Source organism: Odocoileus virginianus, chromosome 5, assembly GCF_023699985.2.
Source record: "Odocoileus virginianus isolate 20LAN1187 ecotype Illinois chromosome 5, Ovbor_1.2, whole genome shotgun sequence".
NCBI lineage: Eukaryota > Metazoa > Chordata > Mammalia > Artiodactyla > Cervidae > Odocoileus > Odocoileus virginianus.
The window spans coordinates 65097300-65117645 of record NC_069678.1 but is presented as its reverse complement, the minus strand read 5'-3'; the positions used below and the strand labels follow the sequence as shown (position 1 = coordinate 65117645).

Here is a 20346-nt window from a genome sequence, read left to right as displayed (position 1 = left end):
AAGCATTTTAAATAGACTGGGGCAAAGGAAGAGGAGAAAGCAACACAGAAGACTTAGTAAATATGATTCAGGTTGTAAGTGTCCTCATTAAATTTAGGGTAAAGTGATTGTAGCTTTTTTGGCTGTGATTTGAATGGAAGTAGGACATTTGTTAGTCTCATGTATGTCTAGATATTGCTTCATGTTATGGTTACTTAAATTCTGACCCTGTGTGTGTACCATATTGGAAGAGTCCTTTGTCACATAATGTCATGCCTTATAGGATTGTGTCATAGAAAACAATGATGTGGACAGTTTATCAAAAGCATGAATGTTATGGCTCAACTGTGTACTGTTTCTAAGCAATATAGAATTTTTCAGAAATTTGGTTATAAGTTTTTATAGTATAATTTTTTTTTGCCAGACAAAGATAAGTAGTTTACATACTGTGCCCTACTTATCTTTGCCTTGATTCCCCATTATGATGTGTATTGTCTTTATTCTTGGAAATATAACTAATGCTTATATTGATATTGGGCTTCCCTCTTAGCCCAGTTGGTAAAGAATCCACATGCAATGCAGGAGACCCTGGTTGGATTCCTGGGTCGGGAAGATTCCCTGGAGAAGGGATAGGTCTACCCACTCCAGCATTCTTGGGCTTCACTTGTAGCTCAACTGGTAAAGAATCTGCCTGCAATGTGGGGGACCTGAGTATGATTCCTAGGTTGGGAGGATCCCCTGGAGAAGGGAAAGGCTACCCACTCCAGTATTCTGGCCTGGAAAATTCCATGGACTGTATAGTCCATGGGGTCACAAAGAGTTGGACACGACTGAATGACTTTCACTTTCATATTGATATTAATCCTAATATTAATCCAGGTAATTAATACAAATTCAATAATAGCTAACATATAGTGAGTGTTTGCTGTTCGCTAGTCTCTGTTCTAATTGCTTAATGTACTCCTAATGAGAACTATATGAAATATGTACAATTGTTATCCTCATTTCAGAAGTGAGGAACCAGAGGAACAGAGAGGTTAAGTTAGTTGTCCAAATTCACACAGCTACTGTATGGCAAAACTGGAGTTTGAACAGGCAGAATGTGTGCTTTTAACCACCACACATACTGCTTCTTTACTTATCAGTGGTATTTCCATGCTCATTTTATTACAGAGAATTCCTGTAATAAATCTATTGCAGCAAATCTTCCTGTTTTTTCAGCTTGCTAAACAGTTTTGTATCTTAAAGACAAGCTGCTAGATAGTATTCTCATTTTCAGTGGTTACATGAAAGTTTAGTAAGTATTAAAAAATTAATAGAGTATGCTTATATGCACTGTGTAAAAGCTAGTGTTTATTGCTTCAAACGAAAATGATCACGAATTTAAGAATCCTAAATTAGTGCAAGTAATTTGTTGTGGAATAATGTTCAATAATGAAGCAATTATTAGGTAGTCTGAGAGTCTGTAATTTTTAATTTCTACCAAAAAGCTTGAGATAAATTTGGAAGTGTGTGGATTTTACCTTCAGTTGACCTTATAAATTAAACATCGCAAGTGGGTATTTTCTGGTGTTTTGATTTATGTTGAACTTTAAATAACCTCTCATGATTATAATTCACTGGGAATGTTTGACGTTAGCCAATTTTTGAACATTAGCCATGATATTGCCATTCTTGATACTTTTGAATTTCAGTGATTTAGCAGGTAAAATTTATTAACCAATAATTCTCGTCCCTCCTACATCCCATTTCTCAGTTCTCTCCCTTCCTGATATGGAAACCAAATTCAATTTTTGCCAAAGCAGGTATTTTTGAAAGGTTTTGGGTTTATCTCAGACACTGAGAGAAAGAAAAATAGAAAGCGTGATAGCACAGCCATTGAGAGGTAATTCATACATAAATACTGTTAGTAACACTTGAAGAACTTGTTTGAAAGACCAAAGATTGCTGATTAAAAAAAAAATCATAAAAATATAACTCCCTATAAAAATTAACAGTGATTAATTTTTCTTAGAAGAAATGGGTTATAAAACTTAAATAGTATAAATATGAATATAAAACACTGCAGTACTGCTGAGTCTTGGATATATTATTCCTTAGTATTTGTGAGAAAAAGCTAGTGTGCAGTTTTTACCTGACTTACTCTATTAGATGGAATTCTTAAAAACTTTTTGAAAATTATTGGAAGGGAGTGTATATATTTCATGTACGTATTTTTTTTTCTTATGTGTGCAACAGAATAATTTTTGGTACATATTAAAAGTGTTTTAAAAATAAGTAATATATACATAGTGTGTAAAAATTCAAAGGTATGTAATGCTATCCTGTGATGGGTATACATACTTCTGATCATAACCCCTCACTTTTTATGTCCCAGATAAAAACTCCTGATTTTCTTGTCCGTCCTCCCAGAGATATTTTATACAGGCACAATTATATAGTGGTAGTTTTCTGATTGTTTAATGTTTTTTAAATTTTTTAATGCATAAATAGAATATGTCATACTATCTTTCAGTACATTGCTTTCCCCCTTCAATTATATGTTCTTGCATTTTGGTATTTATGTGCTAAGTCGCTTCTGTCGTGTCTGACTCTTTGAGACCCTATGGACTGTAGCCCACCTTTTTCCTCTTTCCATGGGATTCTCTAGGCAAGAATACTGGAATGGGTTCCCATGCCCTCCTCCAGGGGATCTTCCTGACCCAGGGATTGAACACTTGTCTCTTGAGTCTCTTGCATTGGCAGGTGGGTTCTTTACCACTAGTACCACCTAGGAAGCCCCTAGAGCTACCTAATATTTTTAAATGCCTACATACTGTATTATTGCTGTTGTGCAATAAGTTATTTAACCAAGTTCCTGTACTCAGTTGGGGGGTATTTAAATGAGACTGTAGTGGATATCCTTGTCATACTCTTTTATAAAAATATGCAAGTAAATCTTGTGATAAATTCCTAGAAGAGGAATTGTTCATCAAAAGAGCATTCATCCCTTAAATTTCGGTACATTTTTACCAAACTGCTTGAACATAAATGTTTGTGAGACTTAGACCACTTAAAATTGATGTCTTCTGTAATTTCTTTGTTTAAATAATTTTCTGAAAGATAAAGTGTAAGTAGGTGCATAATTCATGGGTTTGCTAATGGTTTTCTACAATATAGACAGATTAAGTAATAGCAATATATAACTATCAACTTTGTTTTAACTTTATATTGTCAGTAATTAATTTATTGACCTTTATAGCTAAGAGATGGAGAAAGGAATGGCAACCCACTCCAGTATCCTTGCCTGAAGAATTCCAGGGACAGAGGAGCTGGCAGGCTACAGTCCATGGGGTTGCAAAGAATCAGACATGACTAAGCGACTAACACTTTCACTTACTTTCACGTGTAGCTAAGAGAGGGTATAAACTCTTTATATTCGGACTATGATATTAGTGCACCCAAATCTATTCCTATTTTTTCCACCACTTTTAATCTTGTTATCAGAAGCTGGACTTTAAAAATGAAAGATATTAAGGACTTAATATTTGCAACAAGATTTGAGATTTTGAGGGGATTCCCTGTAGCTCAGTTGGTGAGATTTTGGGTGAATGCTACTATCATTACATAGTCTTTAGTAACTTGTAGAAGCCCAGTGTCTTTATGTTCGTGCCAATAGATTAGTTTATTGGATCTGGGGTATAGAATTTGATAGATATTGATATAATTTAAACATGTAGTAGTACCTATATTAGTAACATTAAAAGGTCAGGTTCAAACCTGTACTGTTTTCAGAATCTAAAATATTCAGGACAGAAATGCATTGTAAGCTGTTATACAGTTCCACTTTAATGCTCAAGAAATCTTATAACATGGCCACCAGGATCTGGTTTTGTTTTTTTTTCTTGCTGTTTTTATTTTTATTTTTTTTTTAAGGAACTCTGGGTCTTATTCATCTATGTAGGATTAAGTTACTGGTACTAAGTAAAATGCAGTCAGTCTGCTCCTAATGGTAGTATCCATGTTCTTGGAAATATCAATATATCCCTTAGCCTCCTGTTGAACAAACCACTCAGCTGCATTTAAAGGTCACTTTTGCTCAGTGGAACTTAGGACTGATAAAGACCCAATCTTTGCTCATCCCTGATCCCTATCCATATTTATTTTTATTAACATCAAAGTACTGTAAGCTCCAGTGCCAACTGGGCTGAAGATTTCTTTTCACAGAGGATTTGCTTCCTTCCCCTCTATGGGAAAGTTCCGTATCCTTTAAATCATTTTAAGCTGCTTCATTTGAAAAATAATTCTTCATAGTGTGTTCATGGAGTGGATTGATTGTGGCTACTGGGGAAATTCTCTCATGGCTTAAAGATTGCTTTTTAAGCCTGCGAAGTGGGTGAATGAAGGGAGGCCACTCCTGGTGTGTGGAGTTTGTAGTGTGCTCAGGATGATGACTGACTCGCAAACACCACAGTGCAGCAAGACTAAAGGCATCAGGAGACCAGAAGCCACTTAATCAGAGATCAAAGAGGCTGTGTGTATATCAGCTTGAAATCCAGATAGTACAGATCAAAAGCTTGCCTTAGCAAGGCAGCTGCAGGGGGATGAAGTTAGCAGGAGGCCTTAAAGATCTTAAGTCAGGCCTGATGTTGAACTTTGCGGGAATTTCATGGCTCCTCTGGAATATGAATTTGGCAAAAAATCCCATTGTGTCTAACAGGGGAGAGAGAGAATAGAGGGCAGACAGCAAATGCTTGTCAGCTGAATGGTGCTTTCTCATAGGGTCACTCTCCTTTTCAGAGATGTTTCTTAAGGACTGTTTCTGCACCATATAGAAGGCATTGCTGAGGAGGAGAAAATTCTGAACATGATACATTTGTTACATTACCTTTAGTGAGTATTCTAGAAATGGCCGAATGATAAATATTAGTGTTTATGAAACGACCGTGGAAAGCTAAAATATAGGCATAAAGGTGGTCAGGTTTACTGTAATACCTGGTAAATATCTCTTTTCTAGGAAATGCTCAAGATATTCCAGGAAGTTAGTGACTGTCAGTATGGCTTTGCATCTCTGTCTCCCATGTAACTAAAAACAGAACAATACTCCCCCCCCCCCCCAAAACAGAGTTTGTCTAAAGAGAAAACTCAGTCTCTAGAGGTGTTTCATCACCAGTCTACCCCTATGTGTGGGTGTGTTTTGCAAGTTCCCACTGGATTCTGATGTCAGTGTTGAGAACCAGGCTAGTAGATGAAAGTCATAGCCCTTCCTAGAGTATGGCGGAAGGATGAAATAGATCCACCAACAGGTATTACGAACCTGTTTTCCTAAGGCATGGTGGTTTGTGCTGCGCTGACCTGTTTGTGGGTGTCGTCTGGAGCTGGGCAATGATCCAGAGAAGCCATGCTCTCCCAGTGAGGGCTGGACAGTGACGTTGCCTCCTTCTGGTACCAAATGCCTAATTTGTTAATGAGGCATGAAAGGAGATCGTCTGCCTGATCTTGACATACCCCTTCCTAGGGCTCAAGTTTTGCTTACTGCAGCTCCCTCTGTGTTTTACTTTAATCAGGTATTATGTTCACCAGTATGCCACTGTGAACATAGCATCAGAAAGGACCAGGATTTGTCTTCTGGCTATGACGTCCTCCTAGGACTTTGGACAAGCCTGTTAATCTTTCTTATATAATAATCTCTAAAATAGAAATAATATTTGTCTTTTAAAGCTATAAAAACTAAATAAAAGATGTATATAAATGCCTATGCTTTTCTGGATATAAAATAATGTGTTCCTAATTACTAAAAAATGATGATGATGATTTGTAAAAATAAAGTCTAAGCATAGACTTGCTATACTTATTATTCATTATCTCCTTCCAGAAATTATTATTCATTTATGAACTGGTATGGGGATATAAAGATGAAAGGATCCACTTCCTTTCAAGATCTTATTTAACAAATGTATATGGGGCATCTTCTATGCTAGGCATTGTTCCAGACACTGGGAATATAGAAATAAACAAAGTGGGTAAGAGACCGTGTGTCCTTATGGAGTTTAAGTTCAACTGGGAGTAAAGCGACAGTGGATAAATAAATGTATGTTAAAATAGAATGAAGGAAACAGACTTTGGGACAATTCTCTATAATAAATTATGATTTTAGCAATGGTAGAAGTGAGACTAGGAGACTTTTTGATAATTGTTTCTTAGGATCCAGAGAGGCCTCATGGGGAACTGAGGCACGCTTTGTACACAAACAGGTAGTAGGCACAGGAATGTCCTAGAATTGATAACTTGACCCTGATTTCCTGTCTTTATTTTCTTTAGTAACTGTGAACTGTTTAATATCTATCTAAACTTTCATGTTTTATTCCTTTTAATGAAAAAAATTCTTTGAGAAATTTTCTAATATTTATAAGATATGGCTACCATTTCACATGATGATACTAATAGCCAGTAGTTATGTAGTGCTTACACGTACTGGTTTAATTATCTCTATAGCACCTTGAGGTACGTCCTACAGTCATCCTCATTTTATAGATGAGAAACTTGATGACAGGAGGCTAAGGAATTTGCCCAGGATCATCCAGTTAGTAAGCAGTGGAGCTGGGCTCCCAAGTCTGTGGTCCAGCAGTGTGAAAGTATGGCTTTTATACCAGAACCAGCACTGCTTCTTCATAATTGTGGCTTCAGTGAAAGATGATAAAAATTTCTAATTCTCTTTCCAGAGACAGATACTTACTACGGTCCCGGGAGGTTGACTTCACGTTTCCCTGAATCCTTGTGGTCTCTTGCTAGCCTAGCCAAAGCGCTTTAAAGACCCAATGGCCAGTTCACTGCCAGAGAGTAGAGAGTGTACATGTTTTACCTTATGTTTCCTAGCAGGACTCCCGGCTGTTTTTCCTGAGTGCTTTCAAAGTTGGCCAAGTTTCGTTCTGCATGTTGTGTGCTACATATCCCAGAGTGCTGGTTGCCCTTTCAAGGACTGAAAAAGAAAATCACAGAACCTTCTGTAAAGAATGAAGAGCACCCTGTGTCCTTTGTGGTGGTTGTCAGAGAAGCTCGCAGTGTCGAGTGGCTCCTGGCCTTCAGTGTCTGCTTTGAGGGGGGTGAGGACTAAGGAGCCCATGCTGCTGTCAGCCTCCCTTAGTGTATTGTCAGGGATGGTTTAGCAAGAGCCTCCCTTTAGGTGCAGAGGTCTGCATATCTGGAGAGTATGAGGTCAACACTTCGTTGTCATGTATTAAAATGTAAGGGTAATGTCAGGGATGGTTTAGGAATTGATAGCACTGTTGGTCTAAAACACACATGCTCAGTTGAATTTAGAAGGCAGTAGATAAGATGGTAATTGTTAACTCCTCAAACACATATGTCCCATCAACTTCTTTTCCATCATCTTCCTGGTAAACAGTAATAAAAGGAGTTATAGCAAGAATAAGAGTAAAAGCACTTATGAAGTGATTACTGTGGGCTTTCCAAGTACTTAATCATGCCTTATCTCATTTAATGCCTTTAATAACTCTACAAAATCTGTATTATTGTCATTTCCACTTACAATGAGAAACTCAAGTCTCAGAGATTAAACAGCTTGAACATTATCACTCAGCTGGTATCTGTAACTGTTTAGCTTAAGCTGAGAGTAATTTGTTTGGAAAATTAAAATAAATTTTAAAACTAATACTTAAATAAAGCTTTTTAAATTTTTCTGTGTTTATACTTTTCCGGCATCATAATGACTTTCAACTAATATAATTTTTTTCTAGACGATAATGGGATATCGGTTTCAGTTTAGTTCAGTTCAGTCGCTCAGTCATGTCTGACTCTCTGCGACCCCAGGGACTGCAGCACGCCAGGCTTCCCTGTCCATCACCAGCTCCAGAAGCCTGCTCAAACTCCTGTCCATCGAGGGATATATCTTATTTATAAACTCATTTTCTTCTAAAAATTTTTTTGGGTAAAATACACATAACATAAAATTTGCCATCTTAATTTTTAAGTGTACAGTTCAGTTGTGTTAGGTATATACACATTTCAACTAATGTTATTTTAAAAATATTTTTATATATTCATTTATTTTTGGCTGTGCTGGGTGTTCATTGCTCTGTGGACTTTTTTCCTAGTTGTGCGGAGCAGGGGCTGTTCTCTAGTTTCAGTGCGTGGGTTCTCATTGTGGTGATTGCTCTCGTTTCAGAGCATGGGCTGTAGGGTGCATGGGTTTTAGTAGCTGTGGCACACGGCCTCAGTAGCCGTGGCCCCCCAGCTTTAGAGCACAGGCTCAATAGCTGTGGCACATGGGCTTAGCTGATCTGTGGCATGTAAGATATTCCCAGATCAGGGATCAAATCTGTGTCTCTTGCATTGGTAGGCAGATGTAATGTAGTTATAATAGAGGGTGTGACTTTGTCCTTGAGTACTACTATCAGCCTAGTGGAATCTCAGCCATCTCAGCCAAGTGATGGTGGGACTTTGAGATAAAGGACAGCTGTATGGTTCATTTTGTTTTGTTTTCCTTACAAATAGTAAAATTCCTGGGCCAGAAGTGATAGTAAATATGTAAACAATTACAGCATGATATAAAATTTTCAAAAGATGAAATATCCAGAGACAATATTTAGTATCCAAGGAGAATATCAGCTAGGAGATTAAGAAGGGGAAAAGATAACGTCACAGGACTCTGCTTGAATCAATTAAATTGTTATGATGTTTAAAATAGATTTTTAAAATGTGAAACTATACAGAATAAAATGATGTGCAAGCCTATGTATTTTTTCTCTATTTTAGATTATATGTTGATCTTTTAGCAAGTTTCTCTGTCCACTTCTCTTCTCTTGCACTTTTAATTGCCTTGTGTGCTGTACTTACTGTGCTGCTTAGGGACTGTTTCATTCTACGTATGATGTGTGGAAAAATCTATTCTTAATGCTTAGGAGTATTTAGGAAGTAATAAGACACAAGGAGCCAGGAACCATATCAGTTTAATTTATCTTGAGTGCACTGAAAGTATTCTGTGGGCACTTATAGTTTGAATGTGATGGTATTGTGGTAATTGGTATGATTAGAGTACAACTTGGCTATATTATAAAATAGTAAAAAATGGGGTTAGATTCTGATAAGATAGCATAGTCATTATTCATTAGAATCATTTAGTTATTGCCTTGCATTCACTATAAATCCATTTCTTTCTCTTTCCTAAAAGTAAATGCTTAGCTTATTGGTCAAGTCAAAGATGCTCTTTTAGTGTAATTAATTACATCCTGTTATCTTAAACCAGAGCTATGCTAGTGATTTTAATTCAACTAATAGTCTCTGACATGTCTTTTGTTGCTATCAAGAAATGGCCCGAAAAAGTTGCTTTAATATTCATCTCATAAAAAAGAGCACATGTAAATATTTTGTTGTATCTTTTGTTTTGATGGTGGAATACTCAGGAAGTTAGAGATTGCATAGTTAAGTGGCATTTCTTTGAGTCCTTAAAAGACATTGCTGACTACATTTATTCCACGTTTGTGACCAAAGTGTAGTCTTTTTTCATTGCTGATGCTGTGTTTTGAATTAACTTCTGTCATTCTCTAGTTTTTATAGTGGTTTTGTGATTGTTTTGGTAGAAATTAGTAACAAATTTGATTCAAGCTATTCTGTCAAATTTAGTTATAGGATTTGAGAGTTGGAGAAATGGATCACAACTGTCAATGTATCGCAATTGTGTCACATGTCAAAACTGTCATGTAACTTTCTCATTTTACAATTGAGGAAATTGACACAAAGAAATCAAGAACTTGTGAAATTGTATACAGTCAGGCTGGGGGCTCAAAACTTGTTACTTGACTTCTAATACACACCCATTCTACCACTAGCGGATTGAATGGCTGTTTTCACTGTCTTGACTTTATCTATGTTTTCTTCTTTTTAGAAGAATGTTTGGATTCCTGTTTCCTGACTGAACATTGGTCACTGGAAATTTTAATTCATGCCAGTTGTGCATGAGAGCTCCTGCAGATCACGACTTTTTCATTAAGAGCTGCACATCTCTGTGTATGTGTGCGTGTGTAAAAGAACCTTTGCTTTGCCCCTCTGTACACTCAACTCCTTCTTCTGCCTACCTCTACTATGAAATACCTGGCGTTCTTGTTTTTAATCTTAATGGTTTCTTCCATGTTCTCCATTTCAATAACTTCCTTGAGATCTTATTTTAAAAACAAATTTTAGCTGTTAACTCACTTAGGTTTTAACTTACTACTCTTTGGTTCAGAAAATTATTACCACACTTAAGAGTATAGTCTTCAAACCTAGATCAAATTCATAGAGACAGAAAAAAGAATAGTGGTTACCAGAAACTGAGTATTGGGTGGGGCGAGGGGGGGAATAGAAACTCATTTAAGGGGCATGGCGTTTCAGTTTGGGAAGATAAACATGTCCTGGCGTTGAATAGTGGTGACAGTAGACAACCATGTGGCTGTACTTGCCACTGAACTGTACACTTAAAATGGTTAAAATGGCAAATCTATATTGTGTATTTTATTTATAGTCTTTATTTATTTTTGGCTATGCTGGGTCTTCATTGCTGCGGGGCTACTCTCTAGTTGTGGTGCATGGCCTTCTCGCTGCCGCAGCTTCTCTTGTTGCGGAGCACAGGCCCTAGGGCATGCGGCCTCAGGAGTTGCTGCTCCCAGGCTCTAGGGCTCAGGCTCAATAGTTGCATGGGCTTAGTTTTTCTTCACCTTATGGGATCTTCCTAGACCAGGGATCAAACCCATGTCTCCTGCATTGGCAGGCAGATTCTTTACTATTGAGCCACCAGGGAAGCCCTATGTTATGTATTTTAATACAATAAAAGGTAATAAGTCAAAAAAGAAACAAGTATACCCTTCAAGAAGCAGATATTTGCCTCCTTACTACTTTCATAGTTTTCTCTCTGTTGACCATTATTTAGCTGGAGCAATTCTTTTATCAAATAGTCTGTGCTAGCTGCCTCATGTTATCCAGAAATTAATGTACATAGAGACTTCCAAATTATCCTTGAAACACAATTCCTCACACTAATGTGAGTATTTATGGAGTAAAACTCGGTAGCCTGATTCTGTAATAATGTCACCACAACATTGAACTCATTGCTTAGGAGATCTGATTCGTAGAGCACTTTCTGTCTCACAGCTGTGTGAAGTTGTTTTCCGAGTCATTCTTTGGAATCATTTCATTTTGCTGAAAGACTCCTGTCAAAGAGGAGAGCTGGTGTTTGGGTATGGTGAACCATCAGCAGAGAGCTTTAGTGACATTGAATTAAGGTACCATGTTTCCTCTCACGAGTTTACTATAGGCCAACTTTATATTTTATTTTACCTAGTTGACAGTAAGTGTGAACGTTATCTGAGGTAAATAATTTATACCCAACTTTTTACCTGAAATAAAACTATGGCCTATGTCTTTGCCGTCCTGTTGTGGTCTCTACATTCTTATTCCATTATTTAATATTTTAAAAATTTTGATCCATCACCCAGAGTGGATTTTTAAAACAAGAAGAACAAGCCCATATTTATCCTTTGTTTTGCATTCATGTAGTTAACTCATTGTTACACCTTGATTTTTGTTTTCCTTCATTGGGGTGATATCGCAAACATGTAAATGTTGCATGTCAGAACTCTTCTTGGTTTATATCTCTTATTCCTGTTTTTCTAAAAAATGCCTCTTACTGAGGCATTGGTCAGTTTATTCAATGTGAGAACTTTTCTTCTCGTTTGTTTCCTCTGTCTCTTTTTTATGTAACATTTGCTGCTTTTGCCTTTCCACTGAGTTTGCCTTGGTTGCTTGCTAGTGTTTGTTGTTTTAGTTTAGGGGCAGCTTTAAGGATAGAGCTCTCTACATCTTCTGGTTGATACCCTTGTCTCTGAGAGAGCCCAGTTCCAACTGAATCACCCCTGTACAGTGCTGTAGTTTATGTGATCTTTGATCTGTGATCCAGTCTCTTTGATCTATGGGAATGTATGCAAATATTCATATAATACATTTTTATAGACACTTCAGAACTTTGAATTCCATCCATTCAGTCATAATGGTTGTCACAGGTTTGTATGTATTCACCTGTGACTGTTCTTAGCTCACCAAAGGAATGGATTCTTGAGGACCTAAGTGTAAATTAATGTTGGCAAGGCACTTCTTTTGTGGTCCAGTGGTTAAGAGTCTGCCTTGCAACGCAGGGGACACAGGTTGGGGAACTAACGTCTCACATGCTGCAAACAGCTAAGCTTGCCTGCTGCAGCTACTGAAGCCTGCATGCTTTGGAGCCCGCATGCTGCAACTTGAGAAACTAAGCACCACAACTAGAGAGTACATGCGCCTCAATGAAGATCCCACATGCTGCAGCCAAGACTCGACAGAGTCAAAGAAAATAAATAAATTAAAAATAAAATCAGCAAACGCATGTTTTGACTGTCTATGTAGGCACGCTGTACATTCTGTGCTCTCTAACTTTCGACTAAGTACCAACATATAAACCTCTGGTGGTCAAATGTGGTATTTAAGGGGCTCAGTTTTATACACTTTGGCAAAGTAATAAATATATGTTCTGACAGTTTGCTTTTTCTCAACATTCATTCATTCAGCAAATGCTTACATTAAGATAAGAAGCTGTATCTCATAAGTGGCTAAAAGCATAAACTCTGGAGCTTAACTGGCTGGTTTAAATTCTGGTTCTATTACTTACGAATTATGTGTTTTGGTTATTTATTTTTCCTCTGTCTTAGTATTTTCATCTGCAAAGTAGGAATGATAATGGAACCTATCTCACGTTGCTGTGAGGATTAAACTGATTCAAAGATGTAAGATATTTAAGTCATGCCTAGTGGCATGGCAGAAGCTCAGTAAGTGTTAACGGTTGGTTGTTACAAATGATGGGATGTGGCCTTTGCCTTTGATGTACTTACAGTCCGGCAAAGAGTATGAAACTTAAATAGCTTCAGTCATTTGATGTTTCAGCTTTTATTCAATCCCCTCTATGTGGCAGGCTCTGTAGTCAGCCCTGGGAATAAAATAGCAATAGGCAAACATATCCTTGTACTCATGAAGCTTATTTTTAGTAGGGAAGACAGTTAAAATAATTCCAGTAAAATGTCAAAAGAGTTGTAATAGGAAAAAATGCAGCATGCTGTGGCTACATCTAGCAGGAGGGCCTTACTTATTCTAAAAGGTCAGGACAATAAAGGAACTATATTATGAAAAATGCTGTAAGGGAAGGTCTTTTTTAGGTTTAGAGATATTCAGAGTAGGAAGTGCTTGAGTCTTCTTTGGGAGATAGGGAAAGCTGCTCACTGGAGGAAACATGTGAGCTGACTCTAGTGGCTAAGATACAGATAAGGGCAGTGGGCCGGGGAAAGCATTTCTGGCCGATGGAATGGTTTGCAGAATGTCATGAAGCATGCCAGTGCCTTTCACAGTCCTGAACTTGAGTAGTTCTGGATTGTTGGGACAGTGTGCGGGGCAAATGAAGGTGGGCAGTGGTATGTGTGGGAGGGTCAAAGGGAGAACCGACGAAAGTGGGAATCTGAAGGAACTTCTCTGCCAAGGAGTTAGCACTTTATTCTGAAGGCAGTGGAGTCACTGAAGTGCTTTATGCAGAGGAGGAATTGCAATCCCATTTTTACCTTTAAAAATCATTATTTTCTCTCCATAAACAATAGACTGAAGCGGATAAGACTGGAGGCAGGTGGACTTTTGGGGAGACTGAAGCAGTTGCATAGGCAAGAAGTAACAAGAAGCAGAAATGAAGAGGACTGGATAGAAGAGACAGAAGATCAAATTAATATGCCTTAGGTAGCAACTCGGAGAAGGCAATGGCAGCCCCACTCCAGTACTCTTGCCTGGAAAATCCCATGGACGGAGGAACCCCATGGGCTGCAGTCCATGGGGTCGCTGGGGTCAGACATGACTGAGCGACTTCACTTTCACTTTTCACTCTCATGCATTGGAGAAGGAAATGGCAGCCCACTCCAGTGTTCTTGCCTGGAGAATCCCAGGGACAGGGGAGCCTGGTGGGCTGCCGTCTATGGGGTCGCAGCAGCAGCAGCAGGTAGCAACTCCGTGAAGGGGCGAGGCAGAGCAAGCGAATGCTTGGGCGTATGGCGGTGCCTCTCAGCGACTATGGGAGAAGAGCTGTTGATTTGTCACCTTGGATTTCCTCCCACGTTGAAACGTCCTGTGTTTATAATAACTATCAAACATTAGAATCACTTCAAGAGACCTCAAAAATCCTCATACGCATTTTCTTCAGGCACTTTTATTCGCCTTTGAGACAGAGCAGTTAGATTGGTTCTCTGTGGATTTCATAGCTCAGTAGTGAGAAGTCGGGTTAGAGCTCCTGTCTTCCCGTGCAACATCCTGATGAAAGTTGGTTGTGCCTAATGGATTTGTAGGGAATGACTTTCATAAATGGTTGAGTTAGAGCAAACATATGGGATACTGTTAGAACATATGTAAGAATATAAGGGTTTTGAATAAATAGGAAAAAAACATCAGAGGAGGAGATGCTTGCTTAGTAGATGATGTATCTTGTCTTCTGTGGTTGGTATTTAGTGCCCCCTATTGGCTGTTTAGTTTAAAGCAACACCTTGATTATTGAATACGATGTTCCTTGCAGTGTTATTTACCAAAATAAGAAAAATCAGAGATTTTAAGATTATGATAAAAGGTGATAAAATCTGATGGGACCTGAAAAAATCTGGATAGAGTCTAGGAGTTGGGTAGAGGTCTTGAGAAATGTCTTTATAACATTTTGTTGTATTTAACATGGGTATGATATTATAGTCTGTATTTTCAGAAGACAGACTTTTCTGATGAGAAGCAACTTGGTTTTTAAGCATATTGTATGTGGCAAAGCCTTAAGAATAGAAGCCGCCCTGGTAGGCAGTGACAGCTGCTGTTTTTCCATAGGGTGGCCATTCACTACATGTGATGACCATGAAAGGAAATAACTGTTACTCATTAAAGTAACTCCATTCAGCAACTTGAGAAATCACCTGGTCAGAGAACTCATCACAGAAAATAAAGTGGTGATTATCCATAATGGGGTATCACCAGAAGTGGGTGGTTTGTCTTTTTATAAGTGATAAGGAAGCTGCCGTTGGGTTCTCTCCTCCAGGAAAAGGAGTAGTAGATTAGATTTAGTGTTCAAAATAACTGGGAAGGCCAAGCCTGAATTTTAGTAAGCAAGCACACCTGGTACTACTTTGTGGTTGAAAGACGGTTGCATTTTGTAGAAATAAGTGCTCACCATGATTTTTCTGTAAAGGAAATCTATTAATCTATTTTCTATTTCCATTATTTCCTGGTTAATCTTCCTTTGAAATGTTTTTAATTGTCATTTCAACTGGATTGCATCTTGAAAACCAGTTCACCTATTTATTTGGCTTAAAAATAGTACTTTTTGATTAGGTGTTATATGAAACTACAGAGATGGCTTACACTACCCAGTGAAATCATTTATTTGCTTTTGGTATATTTTACTGTTGCAGTTTTCTCTGAGAATGTTTAGTAATTATTAATAAGGAGTAATGCTAGCTGCTTTCTGTGCATTTCATGAGGGGAATAAGCTACTATATAGTTTCCCTTCCCCCCCAATAAAAAAGCCTTCCATCAAAAACTGACATCCTAAATGAAGGACATAATGGTACAGCTTATTTATTAGCGTGTCAAACTTAAAATGTAATGGTTTCATATTTCAGAGTGAAAAAGTGTGTTGTGATTCATGGTTTTCGGTGACAAAACAGACAGCTCTTTTACATTACTGCACTGATTGCCGCTGATATACCACTGTACTTTTTTTTTTTGGTTCCTTTCTGTTTTCTTCTTATGCAATAGCTCCCTCTACTTGAAAATATTGGTGTAATTATAGTTTAACACTGCACTTTATTAGTGAGTTCCCATGACTATTTTTACTTCCAATCCTCTTGATAAGTATGTGGCATTATACAACAGAGTATGTTAGAAATTTACCAAGAATCTCTTGACTTGGTAATGGAAGTGCAAGGCTTAGTTAAGGAAAGTAAAATAAATTGTTTGAAGGCACTTTTCAAGGGACTAGCTCTGTAGCCTTTGTTGATTTAAATATGGTATATTTGGTTAAGATTCCATGCAGTATTGAAAATAAGCCTCAATGTCTACAATAGAACGGTATAGAAAACTGCAACAGAAAACTTCAAAAGAACCATCAGCCACTTCAAACAGACATAGCCTGGAACATGGCAAATTCTCATTTTTGTAATTTCAAAGTCTTGCAATTCTAACACAAAAGATGGTACCTGTTACTCTCTCAGGAGGGGTTTAATAGAAACTAGCAGTAGTAGAATCTCATGTTTCTGCATCTTGCCTATATGGAGCAGTATGTGTGTAATGAAACAGTAAGAGCAAAGTACACCAGCCAAGCAAGTGATGGGTTTGTTGTAAGGAATAATTGAATCAATGATTGTCAAGCACTTAGAACACAGCCTGACACATAGTAAGTGCTGTGTACCAGTATTGAATGAAATAAAAAATGATAGTGTGGCTATAAACTGGTTCATCAGCCAAATTTATTTATAGAGTTTTAGTGTTATTTTCTGTGCTTAATGAAAAGAAAGAGGGGGCCCTCCCAATGGATGAGGGCCCTCCCAATAAAACATTGGTTTTATTTATGAATTGATATTCATTTTCTCTATATTAGAATAGTTTTTGCCTAGGAGTATCTATACTATGTCATAATTTTAGGTTATATTATTTTTAAACATACTTTTGAAATGCAGTGGTACATGCCATGGTTTTCATTTCTTTTGGGAATTTAAATGATTTAGTGAGAAGATTTTATACTGGTTGAGTGCTGAAATGGAGTATCATTTCCCATAATACACTTCTCTTGGAACTTACCTATTGCCCAAGAATGATAATAGAATGGCTTGTTTTCGGTCCATAGTATGACTGTGCTTCAGGATGTCAGAGTCTTTCCCAACTCTCCCTACACCTTTTGTGCTGTGTCCTTAGCCACTCAGTCATGTCCGACTCTTTAGCACCCCATGGACTATAGCCCACCGGGTTCCTCTGTCCATGGAATTTTATAGGCAAGAATACTGAAGCAGGTTGCCAGTTCCTACTCCAGGGAATCTTCCCAACCCAGGGATTGAACCTGAGTCTCTTCCCTAGACCTCTTGTGATCCAACAAAATATTAATTACCACAATTTTAAAAAAGAAATTTATATGTATTGCGCACTAACTCATACATACAACTAAAATTGTTAGGTTTATATCTTTATTTTTATACAAGCTGCTATTTTTGCAGCTGTATAGAGTCAAGGCTGTATATTGTCACCCTGCATATTTAACTTATATGCAGAGTACATCATGAGAAATGCTGGACTGGAGGAAGCACAAGCTGGAATCAAGATTGCCGGAAGAAATATCAATAACCTCATATATGCAGATGACACCACCCTTATGGCAGAAAGTGAAGAGAAACTAAAAAGCTTCTTGATGAAGGTGAAAGAGGAGCGTGAAAAAGTTGGCTTAAAGCTCAACATTCAGAAAACTAAGATCATGGCATCTGGTCCCATCACTTCATGGGAAATAGATGGGGAAACAGTGGAAACAGTGACAAATTTTATTTTTTTGGGCTCCAAAATCACTGCAGATGGTGATTGCAGCCATGAAATTAAAAGACGCTTACTCCTTGGAAGGAAACTTATGACCAACTTAGATAGCATATTTAAAAGTAGAGACATTACTTTGCCAACAAAGGTCCATCTAGTCAAGGCTATGGTTTTTCCATTAGTCATGTATGGATGTGAGAGTTGGACAGTGAAGAAAGCTGAGCGCCGAAGAATTGATGCTTTTGAACTGTGGTGTTGGAGAAGACTCTTGAGAGTCCCTTGAACTGCAAGGAGATCCAACCAGTCCATCTTAAAGGAAATCAGTCCTGGGTGTTCATTGGAAGGACTGATGCTGAAGCTGAAACTCCAATACTTTGACCACCTCATGCGAAGAGTTGACTCACTGGAAAAGACCCTGATGCTGGGAGGGATTGGGGGCAGGAGGAGAAGGGGGTGACAGAGAATAAGATGGTTGGATGGCATTACTGACTCAATGGACATAGCTTTGGGTAGACTCCGGGAGTTGATGATGGACAGGGAGGCCTGGCGTGCTGCAATTCATGGGGTTGCAAAGAGTCGGACATGACTGAGCTACTGAACTGAACTGATAGAGTGATATTTGAATAGATTTTGTCTTGGCAAGAATACCACCAGAATACTGGACACATAAAGTAGATAGTCGACATACCCTTTTCTGTTGAGCTCTGCTCTATTGCACTTCATAGATATTTCACTTTTTTACAAATTGTAGGTTTGTTAATAACCCCGTGTCATCAGATGATGGTTAGCATTTTTTAGTGATAAGATATTTTCAATTAAGGTATAACATTTTTTTAAAACATAATGCTACTGCACTTTCTGTAGAGAGAGTGTAGTATAGTGTAAACTTAACTTTTATGTGCACTGGGGAAATGAAAATACTCATGTGACTCACATTATTGTGATAGCTGCTTTCATATAGTGGTCTGGAGCCAAATTCACAATATCCCTGAAGTGTGCACATACATGTGCACATACATGTCTTAAGGCTATACATTTGTTTTTAGAGGACCGAGTCATCTTTCTATTTTTGCTTGATCTTTAGGACCCCTTAGATCCCACCAGATCAGTGATTGTGATCCGCTCCCTGGTGCCGAATGGTGTGGCAGAAAGAGGCGGAGAACTGTTACCTGGTGACCGTCTGGTCTCAGTCAACCAGTACTGTTTGGATAACGTCACACTTGCTGAAGCTGTGGAAGTGTTGAAAGCTGTGCCGCCAGGCACTGTACGCCTTGGCATCTGTAAACCTTTGGTGGTAAGTGTCGAATTTTGTTAATATAGGAAATGATAATACTGTAATAGTTAAGAACATGGACTTTGGGGACAAACTCATCTGGCCTGAAATCTCTGTTCCTCTGCATATTATACATGTGTCCTTGTGCAAGTTTCCTAATGTCTTTGACTTAATGCTCAGAAAAAGTAATGTCTACATCATAGGATTTTGAGGATTAAAGATGATATTTATTAAGTGCTTAGCACATTACATACTAGCTGCCAGTGTTACTAGTCCAACTACTACTTTTATCTTCATACCTTTGGCACAGAATTCTAAGTTCTCATTGAATTCCATATGACATAAATTAAAATAAGCCTGTTTATGTGTTTTAACTTTCATTTGGGCACAATATCAGAATGGTTCAGTAAGTTGAAATCAGTTAACCATTATCATTTTAATGATATAGAAATGAAATCATAATATGATTTTCTGACCGTCACAGTGCCTTGTAATCCCTAGCATCTAAACTCTGATTTGGTTAAGCCACCCTGAAGTCATCTTATTGTTTAATCTCATGTACTAGGTCAAATCACTGTTTCTTTTTCTTTCTTTTCTTTTTTGCGATTTCCCTAGAACGCTGTTTCTGACTGAAGTATTGTTCGTTATGGTGCTATTGAGGTTCCCCAATCCCCCACTTTGGTTGATACTGAAGTATTATTGAGTGCTTACTGTATGTCTAGTCAGTATTTTAAGCTCTTTATGCACACTAATTTAATCAGCACAGAAACTTAAAGGGGAGGTAGTCGTCTTATTACCACCATTACAGATGAGTTAGTCAAGACATAGAGTTGAGTAACTTATCCAAGACGATATAACTAGGAAGGGGCAGAGTTGAAATATGAACTCAGCAGAGTGGCTTCAGACCCTGTGCTCTTAGTTACAATGCTGTATATTCCAATTGTAATTTGTTGTCACTAGTTAAGTTTCATGCAGCATGTCTGAAACAGATACCGTGTTGCAATAGTAGAGTGTTGGACTGGATTTCAAGAAATCTGGGCTCTGTTTCGAACTTTGCTACAAGTTAGCCCAGTGGGTCTCAAGTTCACAGAGATGACATAGACATAAGAATCACCTTGAAGATGTTTAAAATGCAGTTTCCCAGGTCCTACTCTCAGAGATGCTGATTTGGTGGTTCTCAGATTCTCAGGAGTCTGCCTCATGTGAGTCACCAGTGTATTTCTGATGCAGAATTTGGTACTTTGAGAAACACTGTACCAATAATTTGGTCATAGGCACCCCACTTTTCTAAGCCTATTTTTTCATTTCTGAAAGACTTAAAAAGACTAGAGAACTGATAAGATCTTTCTTAACTCTAAAAGTTCCTTTATTCTGTGAAATATATTAACATACTATGGGCTTCCCTGCTGGCTCAGTGGTAAAGAATCTGCCTGTCCTGAAGGAGATGCAAGTTTGATCCCTGGTCAGGAAGATCTCCTGGAGAAGGAAATGACTACACATTCCAGTATTCTTGTCTG

General features: G+C 38.0%; 1 protein-coding gene across 8 annotated transcripts in view; it reads left to right on the top strand.

Moving 5' to 3' along the window:
- PATJ (PATJ crumbs cell polarity complex component) overlaps positions 1 to 20346 on the top strand; it is a 368893-nt gene that overhangs the window by 81690 nt on the left and 266857 nt on the right. For all 8 annotated transcript variants that reach the window (XM_070468065.1, XM_070468067.1, XM_070468062.1 and 5 more), the window contains exon 18: positions 18641 to 18850. In XM_070468065.1, coding sequence (XP_070324166.1) covers positions 18641 to 18850 — 210 coding nt within the window. The remainder of the gene's footprint in view (positions 1 to 18640; positions 18851 to 20346) is intronic.